Source organism: Orcinus orca, chromosome 12 (genome assembly GCF_937001465.1).
Source record: "Orcinus orca chromosome 12, mOrcOrc1.1, whole genome shotgun sequence".
Classification (NCBI taxonomy): Eukaryota; Metazoa; Chordata; class Mammalia; order Artiodactyla; family Delphinidae; genus Orcinus; species Orcinus orca.
In genome coordinates, this window is record NC_064570.1 from 32,471,781 (window position 1) to 32,484,395 (window position 12,615).

The following is a 12,615-nucleotide window of genomic DNA, read 5'->3' on the forward strand; positions in this document are numbered from 1 at the left end:
TAAAGTTGTAAGAAAAAAAAAAGCTGTACCAGGATATAGGCTTCTATTCTCTGAAGTCTTGCTATGCAGTAGGATTTTCTGGGACAGATTAGATTCAGATAATGAAGGGTTCCTCTAACTATGTATGTTTGTTGATCTGTCTTCTTCACCAGGATGTAAGCTCTATGAAACCAAGTAGAGATTATGGGCCAGGCTCCATGCCAGGCACAAACTCAGCATCTAGTGTGGTACTTGGCTAATAGCAGAATCTGGTAGATATTTGTGGAATGAAAGGGATATTAGTAAAGCAAATTGCCTCAAAGAGAATATATGTTCAATCAATATTGGTTGAATAATTAATGAATATCTAAGATAAGTCTTGTAAATATAACATTTAAAAAGATTTTTTTTCAAATGAAAAGTTATCATCTATCTATCTTATCTAATTGATGTTAACAGAGTAAGTTTTGATTGTGGAGATATTTTTAAACTTTAACTATCTGCGTATTAGCTTTTATTTGAATCTGTGAAATTGGAGTGTTGTATTAACTTGAGAAGAGAGGAGATATGAGAAATATTATAGTAATCTCATAAAATAACAAGAGGTTAGAATAGTATTTGCATGCAACCTTGGCTAATGAGAAAAATAATAGGGTATAAACATTAATGGCCTTGAGGAGGAGGAACTGTTACTCATTTTAGACAAGTTGGCTTTCTCTCTGTTTCTGGAAAAGGAGAAATAAAACTCTGAAGACAAAAGGAAGGGAAGAGTCTTAACTATGCGTTTCACAGTCAGGTTTTTGTAAATTTAAGATACATCTAAATAGGTATAAGATCAGATGATGCCATATATTTTTTTTTCTAATGTGCCCTTAAAAGATGCTTTTTCAATATTCATGAAACATGTTCACTGAAAGGTTGAGGGACTAAATCAGCCTATTAACAATATAATTTATGTGAATAAATCAGCTGAATAATTTTGGCCTTCCTTCATCATTATAACAAATCCATTAAAATCTAGAGCACCACATTTGAGATAAGAAAATGTAATGTAGCATCTACTAAGGAGAAGTTCCATGAGGTTCTCAAATCCTAGGATTTTGCATTATATACTGCCATGCTACCAGTGACAATAGGGTGCGAGAGTCACCACTGACACGTTCCTGAGTGCTTTGGCCCAGTGCATTGTTACTCACAAAATGAAGAGAAAAAAATACAAAACTTCATATATAATGTCAGGAGAGGTACTGGAATAAAAAAATATATATCACATTTTATTTTCCTCGTACGGAAACCCTGGGATATTTGTATCCTAGTGTTCTCATGCCCTTAATCTATTAATTTCCTCAACACACGATCGAAAAAATAGCAGAGTAGATGGCAGGTACCCTGGAGTCTGACGTGGAATTTCAGAAGTCACTTTAACACCTCAGGTTTCAGTGTCTCCACTCTGAGACGAAAGGGTTAGATCTACTCCAACCCTATTAGAGCTTCTACTCAAGCAGCAGGCAAATCTTCGAGCAAGAGTTTTGTACAAGAATAGCAAAACATACAGATGAAAATCAGCCTACTTCATTTAATTCATTAGCTAAAACCGGTAAATCTGGCTTCAAATTGTTGACTTGGAGGTGGGGGAAAAATGAATCTTTCCAGGTATAGACTCAATATTTCAACATCTAACATTATGCTAGAGTTTTCCTATTCATTTTCAATACATTTACCAGGAAGAGCGACAATTCTTTTCTAATTAATAAATGCTAAGCTTCTTAACTTGCCTTTTGTTTCTCTTTTGAACCTGGATTTCTGGTCAAGTTAGGAAAGATTAATTATGCTATTTGGAACAGCCATGCTCTTCCATGTAAAGCTTGTTAACCATAGAACTAGATGAATATTGAAGTTTAGTATATTAATATTTCATCATTGTTTCAGTGTTCAGCTAAATACATTTTACTATAGCAGTTTTTTCCCTATTTTTTAAGAAAAATAAGATACACTTTTTTTATAGCCCTGACAGATATTCCTTTCTAAAACATTACAAAAATTATATCCTTTCTACTGACTACTGAATAAGTGCAAATTTCTAAAACTCACATTCCAAGATTGTAGCCTTGTCTATTTCATCTCCCCCATTTTACCATTTCTGCTCTAAAAGTGCAACCATTAATTTTATGTTAAAATGTGTTATATGTTCTCCTGAAAAGAAAACAAACACCAGGAGTTCTAAAACATTTTTCCTAAAATTACCAAGGCTTACGGAAAAATAGGGCTAGGGCAAGCCACTCAAAATTTATGTGACTTTGTAATCAGAGCACTCACAAAAACAGTAACATTCTTGATCAAAATATTAGTATAATTCAAAAACGTATATTAGGAATTTTTAAAATAAGGAATTATTTCAGTAAATGTAGAACTTTAGCCTATTATAATTATATTAATTCATATAATACTTTATGTAATGAAGGCCCAAGATCTTTGCAGAATTGATAATTAGTGATGCTACAGTCTTAACACATAACATGCACTGCTGAAAGGACATTTAAATACTTCAGACGTTTGTTTGATAATAAGCTTTGGAAAATCCTACTTAGAAATTTACCAAAGAAATGTTTACGGAAAAGTTGGTGTTGATTTGTGAGTAGCAGAATATTAATGTAGAGCTCATTGTCCTTGTATTGAAAGAATTTTACATACAACATTCTATATTAGATTTTATTGAAGATTATTAACAAAACCACTTTAAACTATGAATGGATCAGGCTTTCAAACTGTCCTCAATGCCATACTGAAAAGTCCATGATGACCAAAAAAAAGTAGAAAGATGAAAGTTAAAACTTTTGGAGAGGGAATATTTTTGGGCTACTTTCTTCTATAAAACTCTAGAGATGTTGAGAAGAAAATGTGAAGTATACTCTGCTACATTAATGGAGAATTTAGGTCCTAACAATGTACATGTTCCCTTTATACTGGAAATAAAAAATATAAACTCCTTAGCACCTAATGATGTTAGAGTTACTATGTATATATATTAAGCTTCCAGGTATTTAATTTAAATTTTATAGCTTTAACTAAGTATAATTAAAATTGTTGTAGGCTCAGATGATCAGTGGGCTTTAAGTTTTTTATGCAGAGAAATCCTCTATTTCTTCTTAATTGTTTTACATCCTCTATTCAGGTTTATATAAGAATATTTATATATGCTTTATATGCTTTTTAAATATTTTTGAATTCCAACATTCTAACCTCTATCTTATAATTAGTGATGTTTATTATGAAACTTTCTCCTGGTTTATCTTGACCTCTGCTTCTTAAGCAGAATCTCCAAGTCCCATGGGTTTCCACTTGAAAAGCACATACATGATGCTGTGTGTCATTTGAAAAATCCTGTGGGAGATAAAACCTGCAGTATCGTTCTATATTTTGTTGTAAACACAAGCAGAGTGAATCCAGGCTCTGAGAGGCCTGAAGCTTAATCAGTTTAGGGAGACCTTTCCTTAAGTAAAAATAAATGATGACTACAGAATAGCCACAGACACGCAACACCTCCTGAACATGAAGGTAAGCTGGAGTGGAAGGAGATAGTAGTCTTAACTGATTGAGGCTAAAATGTCTTACCTTTGCAAATTTTACAAAAACACACGACCATGTCAAAGTACTAGGATACCTCCCAAATCCTTGGAAAGTGCCTGCACAAGTGAGGGAGGGGACTTAAAGTTTCTTAGCTTCCTGGTAAATCCACCTCTGAACACAATCACTTCAAACTTGTTGTATATCATCGACATGATAATAGAACACTGCACAATAAAATTAAAGCTTTTGTGATACACAGGCCTGATAGACCTTGGAAGAGTCCTCCTCTCCACTAACCTGACGGTACATCCTTTGCAGTCACCTTCTATTTCTCGGAAATTCCACAACCCTATAGGTTTGCTGTCAAAGTATGCTTCTCCCATACAGCCAGTGAATGTAATCACACGTACAGCATCAGCCTTCTGAAGAGAGAAACGTATTTGTTAGAATTTAGAATTTCACAAAAAAATTAAGAGTACCCATGAGAGTTATTATATGAGTAGCAGAATCTGGAGTAGTTATTATCTACTCTTTGTGAAAGTCTTGGTTGTGTACGTATCCATCTTTTAACCATATAATATCCTCATGGATCCTGGTTATTCTGTGCTTTACCAGTTTATCACCATTAGTAAATAAACACTCCAAGCTTCCGACCTTAGGTAAACTGCTTATTCTGAGATTCTATTTTTTTTATTGGTCTGTAACATGAGATTATTAGGAGAATTAACTAAGAGAATTTATTTATGGTACCACATTCAGTGCCTGGCACAGAGAAGGTGTTTCATAAAAGTAAGTGTTCCTATCCACTGAGGAGATTTACGAGAAAGGGTACATACTGACTACATAAAGGGGAAAAAAGCTTGCATATTGATTACCCTATGATACTGCTGTCCCCAATTTTTCATTTCCTTTTACACCCAAGTAGGTTTCTAGGGCAGGAGAATGAAGGGACAGAGTAAATTTATAAGAGAAGGGTCCCTGTTGTTGTTGTTGTTTGCAGGCATACACAGCACAGAGCCCGACATCGAATAGGGGCACAATAAATATTTGTTGAATGACAACTCTGGTGTCATTCTCACAGGGGAAGGTCTTTTATAAATTTTTATTTTATATTGGAGCATAGTTGATTAACAATGTTGTGTTAGTTTCAGGTGTACGGCAAAGTGATTCAGTTATACATATACATTTATCCCTTTTCAAATTTTTTCCCATTTAGGTTATTACAAAATATATGTGCTATATAGTAGGTCCCTGTTGGTTATCTATTTTAAATATAGCAGTGTGTACATGTCAGTTCTGGGTATTTAGCAGTCAAGAAGGAGGGGAATGATCCGATCCACTCTAGAGAACCTTGCTGTAATTTGAACAACTACTCCTTTTAGCGTCAATATATTACAATTCTACAACTTTAGAAGCACTTTGCCAAGGTGAATCCACATTTATCTGAATAACCTGGAAGGAAAAAGTGAATTGATATGTTTGGATTTTAGAAAAACTAGAAGATAGTCACTGAGTAGTTAAACATTTATAGTTATAATTTTAGGTTAAACTCATCAACACATACATCTTCCTACCGTTATGATCAAGTGGGGCACTGCCATGGAGAAGGAATGTTGTCAGACACTGACAAATACAAGTCAGGAACAGTCCTTGGAATTCTCTGTCTTCTGTGGAAGCTTCTCTTAATTTTCTGGAGGTTGATTATCCTACTTGCGAATTGTACTTGCTTTTTGCTTTTCCTTCTTGCATCATAAAAACTATACTTGGGATATTTTCCTGCTCCTTTGAATTTTCACTAGCATGTTGATTTAATTACTTGTTTTCAGTTTTTTGGTTCATATTCTGGTATGGTAGAAGCCTTGAAACTCTTGGCCAAAATGATGAAGATTTTCTGTAGATTTCATTTGCTTGTGTTTTTTTTCCCCCTCAGACTGGCATAAATAAGTTTCTTTATGTCTAGTGACATCTGAATAATAAGAATTATTTAAGGTGCAATTTAAGGTGTGACTACCATATCTTAGGCATGTAATCTCGCTATTCATTGAGGTAGTAAAGGGTGGTGATTAAGAGTAGAGATTCTTGTGCCTGGTAACGAGTGTTCAAGTCCCAGTTCCACCACTGATGGCTATGTGATCTTCGGTGAATCATTTAACTTCTCTCTTACTTAGAGTCCTTAACTATAAAATGAGGAGGATATTATCTACATTTTTGGGTTGTTATGAAAACTGTTAATTCATGTAAATTACTTAGAACATTACTTAGCAAATAGTAAGGCTTATATAAATATTATAGAAGTTTATTATTGTATCCTACAATATGCAAGCAAGGTAGATACTTTTATCTCCCTTTCTAGTTAAGGAAACTGAAGCCCAAGAGGTTAAGTCACTTGCCTAAGGTCATATTTTAGTAAGTGATAGAGCAGGGAATTCAACCTGGATTTAATTTCAAAATTCATGTTTTTTTTGTATTACTCGGTGCTATCCCTATATTTATCTTTCTGAGGAGGAAAGAAAGTTGGCAGAATGACTATATATTACGATGTACCATATATATTTATATGCAGCTCTAAGAAATGAGGATGATTTTAGTGTGTAGCTGTGGAATCCATTCCAATACTTTAGAGTCACATCTCATACACAAAGCAAATAAAACAACCTCACTGTATATGAAGGTTGAGTTCTCATAAATTTGGGGTCACCCTGGCTTTTCACATTTTCTGACTAATCTCATCCCAGGATGATTCTGCCAGACCCAGGATTACACATTGTACTTGGTTGTGCTCTTACATCTCACCCACAGGTCGTTTTCCAACACCTAACTCCATTTAATCAACACGAGCTTCTTTAAAATGCAGGCACTTTGCAATCTGAAATGCATAAGGACCTGTCACAAAGCAATTATGAATATTAAGTGCATTACTCGGTAAGAATGAGAAGAGCAACTTGAAAACTTTAAAAATCGGATCATGATCTGAAGGCTTATGGCTCCTGTGATATTTCCCAAGGTATTCATAAATCTTTTAATTAGATGTGAGTTTGAACTTTATAGCACTTTATATCAATAAATCATAAATTGATTCAGAAAATGAGGTATCTTTAGAAAACACTTTGCTCTTGAGGCAACTAAAATATCAAAAAATTGATGCCACAGATGAGGGCAAAACAACAACTGTTTAAGTAAATACACATAGGTTTAAAAAGACTGTGCTTCCAGATTGCATATTCAAGGAAGAAAATTCTTACTCAAAATATATTCATGTTTTCATAAAAACAAATTAAGTAAAAAGTGGTCAAGTTTTTGCAGTGCTTTATCATGTCTTTGCCCAAAGTCATCATGCCAGGAATTGTCTGCAGAGATTAAATAAACAGAATGGGGAAGAACAACACATTACCTTCAATTTCCCAGTCAAGCCACCAACAAACAGCATTGCGTTTGCGTCCACATCTAGAATAGTGTACCCTGGAGGTGACGCTGAATGGTATGTACTGGGCATAATGCTGGCTTTGGGTCCATCCAGAGCTCTCACGGAAATTGTTCCATTTCTCCCAGTTCTTCCAGGGTACGTGTTGAAATGAAATGAAAGAAAATACAGAAAATGAAGTAGGTATCACATTTCTGGTCACTTCAGATTTAAAAGATATAAAATGTAGAGATTTGTTTTGGAATATTTAAGAGATAGCTGGGTGTTTAGCTTCAAACATTCCAGATTCATTAAGCTGAAAATCAAAACCCAGAATCTGCTCTCTGCTATACGTTTACCATCAGATTCAACCAGGACCACTGAGCAATCTACCCTGATTCTGAATGTGTCCGGTGATAGATAGGAAATGACACAGCAACAATCAGCTGATGGAATTGCTGTTGGTTAAATGGAAAGTCTTTTTCCTCTTGCTTTACAAAACAATATGCTATTTACCTACATGGACTATTTAAACAAGTTTATATTACTTCATTCAGTCTAATTTAATTCAGCAAGTGAACCCCAAATAAGCCACGCTTCTGCATTATAAACTGCATAATTTCTCCTAAAATCCCTGATTATCTTGGATCCAAATTTGCTGAAGTAGTCTTCCTGGAATCATGCATCATTTATTGTTTGGCACACCATCTTAATGTGTACACTATAAAATCCAGGCTACAGAGTTGTGTATACAAATTGTACAGAAGAACTTCACATTTAGATTCAATTAATAGACTTTTGGAAGCTATTATTATTGTATTTCATTTTCTTTTTTTAAATGATTGGTTCCCATGAGTTATTAAACATGAAAATCTGATCTTTTTCCGGAGACAAGCAGTCATAACAAAACTTTGTCATATTTCTCTCCCTACTGTCTCATTTTGGTAATCTTTTTATCTTTGAGGGTGCAGTATTAACTGAAATATGTAGAAACAATAGAATGAATTTATAAATAAGGTTCTTCTTTAAAAGAATACATCTTTTCTAATAGAAGAACTGTACTTTGCAAATATAAGTATTCTTAAGCCCAATAAAGTACTTAATCCCTCCCCCACCATCACACATGTAAGCATTTTATCTGTTGCTCTCTCCTCTCTCTCCCTCACACACACACACACACACACTTTTATTTAAGATCTTAAAAAGGAATTGAAGATATTTCTTTTCATTAAGTTTTTTTTAAACTTTTAATTGTGAAAAAATTAAACATGTACACCCATAGAATGAAACTCTATGTATCTATCACCTAGATTCAACAATCACCAGATCTTCAAGTCTTCTTTACCCATCTCTGATCAACTTCCCTTGGCCTTTAACAAAACCTCTTGACTGTTAGCTGCTTTGTGTTTAGTAGGTAGTTGGGAATTAGAAAAAGAAGAGGAGAAAATGAAGAGGAAGTATTGAGGACAAGAATGGATTCTACAAGTAATCTGTACACTGTTAGAAGTTAATTAAATTAAAGCATCAAGGATAGAATTAATCAATTTCCTATTCCTTCCCACAAGTAGTGTGGACCTGACATATTTTATATTCATGCCAGCATTTAGATACTGCACCCACCTGTAGCCAAGACTGCTGTGTAGACTAGAAGAGGCACTTTGCACCAAAGACAGATACCAATGGCACCTCTTAGGCTCTGGATTGTACTGAATAAGGGCAACAGAAAACAACTTAACCTCAAAGTTTCTACAGGACAACCAGATGAGGGGGCCAAAAAGGACCAGTCATTCTGTTCAATACCTTGAAGATCTGTCAATTCCTAACATGTTCTACAAAGGTACCATTCACACACACTTATACATGTATATAATATATAACGTTCGTATATATGTGTGTGCGTACCTACATAGCTACCTTCTTGAAACAGAGATAAAATTTTTCTTATAAACTAGGAAACTACTTCAAAATTCTGTCAATGATCTTAATTTCTATTGAGTTAGTTACCTTGATGCCTCAATACGGTACCAATATGAGTCATCAATAGTCAAATCTGGATACTCGACACGTCCAACCCCGGATCCAACATCCCAGAGGAAGCTTACTTTGCCTTTACGCATCTCTATAGCCAGAAAGTCAATCTAGTGCAGAGAAACACAAAAACAATAGATATCAGATGTAAGGCACCCTGAAAGAGGAAGCCAGCCGAGTCTTTTCAACAGGTACCATTTTCAGATATATGAAATAATTAGAAGCCTCACAATAAAGATTCCCAAATAATATGATCTATTATTTCTACGATTAAATAATACTTTATTATTGTATCGTTACAATACAATGTCCATACACATGTTCATAGTGCTGAGGCAAATGTGTTAATTCAACCAATTCTAATTAGGTCTAACATTGAGACAAATATCTTTTCTTGCACTGATACTTGTGGTAGAGATAAACACAAATATTTGGGTTCAGAATTCATTGTTTTCACCATGGGCACTGACGTTTTTGAGGGGCCAGGTATGCTTTTTCGCCCAAGGTGATCCAAAATTTCTCACCTGATTTCCAAGTATTGATTTATGTGATAAGTGGTCTGTTGAAAAGTCTTGTTCATTTTGGAAGGTCTCCATGTGTATAAAGTCAAATGGGTCAAATGAAAGGAATTAGAAGTTTGAGGTGAGCTCTTCTAGATACAATTTCTGTTATTTCAGTTTGAGTCATTAATTCAACATGAATCAGAAGAGTTTTCATTGGTAAGAAATAGTACACAATTTTCAGTTTCATTTCACATGAAAGTTCATTGTAATTTCTTAGTTAGAGAAAAATGTTTAAAAAGCCTCATTCCTATTAATCTTTCTTCTTAAATAGCTGGATCTGAAAATATACTTCAAAAATAAATGCTGGTATACTCACAAATGAAAGCAGATATGCCTAAACACTGTAAAAAGTTTTCATTTCATTTGCCTTCTAACTTCATTTGACACTTCAGAACTTGGTGAGGTAAGATTCTGAGGTTTTAGAATCTGAAAGGCTACCTTATTCAATTTTGGGACCATTATATTAGACTCTATACATGTCCCACACTACCAGGATTAACCTCTGACTATACACATACACAGTAGGCCAAAGAAAGGCTGAATGTTAGACTTACAAATTTGGCACTTCCAAGATAAAAAAGGAGGTTGTCCGCGACAGCCGTCTTTACGTTGACAATGATATTATTGTAGCTTCCTTTCTTGATTTCTGGCTTGTATGTTCGAATGCAGTCACCTCCCGAAGACACAGATACTTTGATCTTTAAGAAAAACGAGGTACAAAGAACCAAGACTAAATCTCTCAAAGTTTGAAGTAGCTCCCAATCACAAAGCCATCATCTTCTCTTCTTTGAAGTTATTTTTCCATCAGCAAATGGTATCATTAAATGCCCATATGCAGACCCCATTATACTCATTAATGAGGGCACAGAAGAGCACCTTTCCACCAGTATTTTGACAATGAGCTGTTCACAGTCTCTCATGGCTTGTTAGCACGCCACTACTTTTTGAAGCATGCAACTAACAAATTCTTGCCTTCATAACTTACTCCTTTATGAATAGGGGAACATTCTCAAGAGGTGATTTTATATGAAGCTAATGGTATAGATCTTCATTCAGGTTGTTTAATGAAATTTTACAATTCAAATTTCAGTGATTTTGGTATCACTTAAAGTAGGAAACCATTTTTCTTTTAGGTTTTGAGAGGAGGTTACCTACCCTGCCATGTTCTTACAGTTGAAAGAGGCCAACTAGATTTTGTTCCAGATGTTCTAACAATAAGAAGAATAATCATTCTACTCAGAACATACATTTCAGAATAAATTATACCTTTTTATTAAGTCACCAGGAAAAGGAACAGAAACAATTTCCAGTGACTATCATTACTAATGTATTTAACAGCTCCTTTTTCTTTTGACTAGTACTTTAAAAATTACTATAAATTGCTAAGATAGAAATTCCTATGTGACTAGAGCTGACACTGTTTGTACCAATTTGTACTTACACTTAGGGAGCCTTTCTTCAATCACAAATAACACTAGTTGATTATTCCATTTAATTTTCTTTGGTTCATGTATACTATCAAAAAGGTACTTTCAGGACAGCAATATTGTTGTTTGGACTCAGAGAGATTCTGTTACTTTGTTAGTGATAGTGTTCAAAGTAGGAGGCGGAGACACATACAAAACTTCTGTCACTGATTCAAATTCCTGGCTTCAGGCTTCAGGAAGCCTCTTGGCCCTCACTAGGGGTGAATTTCCATTTTCTCATCACTTATAGCACCTTGCACACTTTGGAGAAAGCCAACGGCTATTACTGTTACCTCCATAAAAGGGCTGTGCAAACTCCAAACAAGATAGCCTAGGACACCAAACCCGTCTCCATCTTATGGTGAGACAAGGAGGTGTCTTGAAGAGTCTAATGAGAGAGTAGGTGTTAGGCAGCGCCAGCACCCCTCTCCAGGGGTGGTACAGACTACACAGAGGACGTGCTGGATTCAAAATTGGTTGGATTCAAAAGAGAAAGCTAAGGAGAGATTTTTGGTTCTGACAAATATGTAAATTCATCTATGTTTGAGAACTCCCAGGGATATAGCAGATCTGTTGAATCTCCTGCGGATCCTGTGTAAGTCATATACTTGTACTGTTTCCTCACCTAATCTGCTATCCAAATTGCATTTCCAAGCAAAGAAAACAGTGTGCTGGAAAGAAACAGGGGCTCACCCTAACGGAGTTCTGTGTGGGGCTGGGGCTGGAATAATCTAGGACGACTGCTGCTTAGACTGCTCTCCCTGTCCTTTCCTTCCCTCTAAGGGTGGGACCCAGACTGCCAACTGAGGAGCACAGTACTGGTCACCAGAGTGTTTGCTCTCTGCCCTGGAGAGTTAGTCTTCCTGCTTGTGTGCTTTTCAGTTAAGAAGGTAGCTCTTTGTTCCACAAAGGTAAGATAGGATTTCCCTTCTACATAAAATGCTAAGAGTAGATGAATCAAAATGACTTGCAAAAGAACACAGATCAAGTCCAGAAGGCTTGACAACAGATTTGTATCAAGGAATTTTTTCCCCTTTTCTTAATAAATTTTATTAGAAGGAATAATCTCAAAATAGAACTGATAACGGTTAAAATGTCACACTGTACAATTTGTTAGAGATTTTAAAAAAGATCAAACTGACTTAATAAAATTTATTTATTTATTTTTAACAGGAAAAAAAAAAATGACTTGCAGAGAAACAGAACCGGGAAAGGTATAACTCATTTTTATTATTTGTGATTAAACTAGCCATCATATGTTATTTTGGTTATTTCTTTTGTTATTACAAATAACTCATATGTGTTATAAAGAACACAATGTAGTAATACTCCTCGGTTACTGTTTAGAGAAGAAGTGACTGAATATGGGTGGAATGCATGACTGATCAGGATGTTTCTGCCCTTGCTTGGGTATACCTGGTAAAAAGGGTAGGGGATTCCATGACTGGAGTGTTGAAAGCGGCGTTCTCAAAGCGTTGTAGACAGAGCACCAGTACTGAAGCCTAATTCAACTGATGAAACTCCACTGGAGGACTGAAAGTCTGAGTAGCCATTTTAGAACTAAGGGTGTTTAACATCTCTAGGAGTTAAAATTACTCTGCCTTATGGCATA

At 35.2% G+C, this 12,615-nt stretch overlaps 1 protein-coding gene across 1 annotated transcript in view; it reads right to left on the reverse strand.

Annotated features, from left to right (window-relative positions):
- The window catches only part of LAMA2 (laminin subunit alpha 2), a 607,678-nt gene that overhangs the window by 54,585 nt on the left and 540,478 nt on the right, over positions 1-12,615 (reverse strand). The window contains exons 45-48 of the mRNA XM_049695645.1: positions 10,092-10,235; positions 8,951-9,084; positions 6,938-7,097; positions 3,844-3,968 (exon numbers count right to left, since the gene is read on the reverse strand). Of these exons, the coding sequence (XP_049551602.1) occupies positions 3,844-3,968; positions 6,938-7,097; positions 8,951-9,084; positions 10,092-10,235 (563 nt within the window). The remainder of the gene's footprint in view (positions 1-3,843; positions 3,969-6,937; positions 7,098-8,950; positions 9,085-10,091; positions 10,236-12,615) is intronic.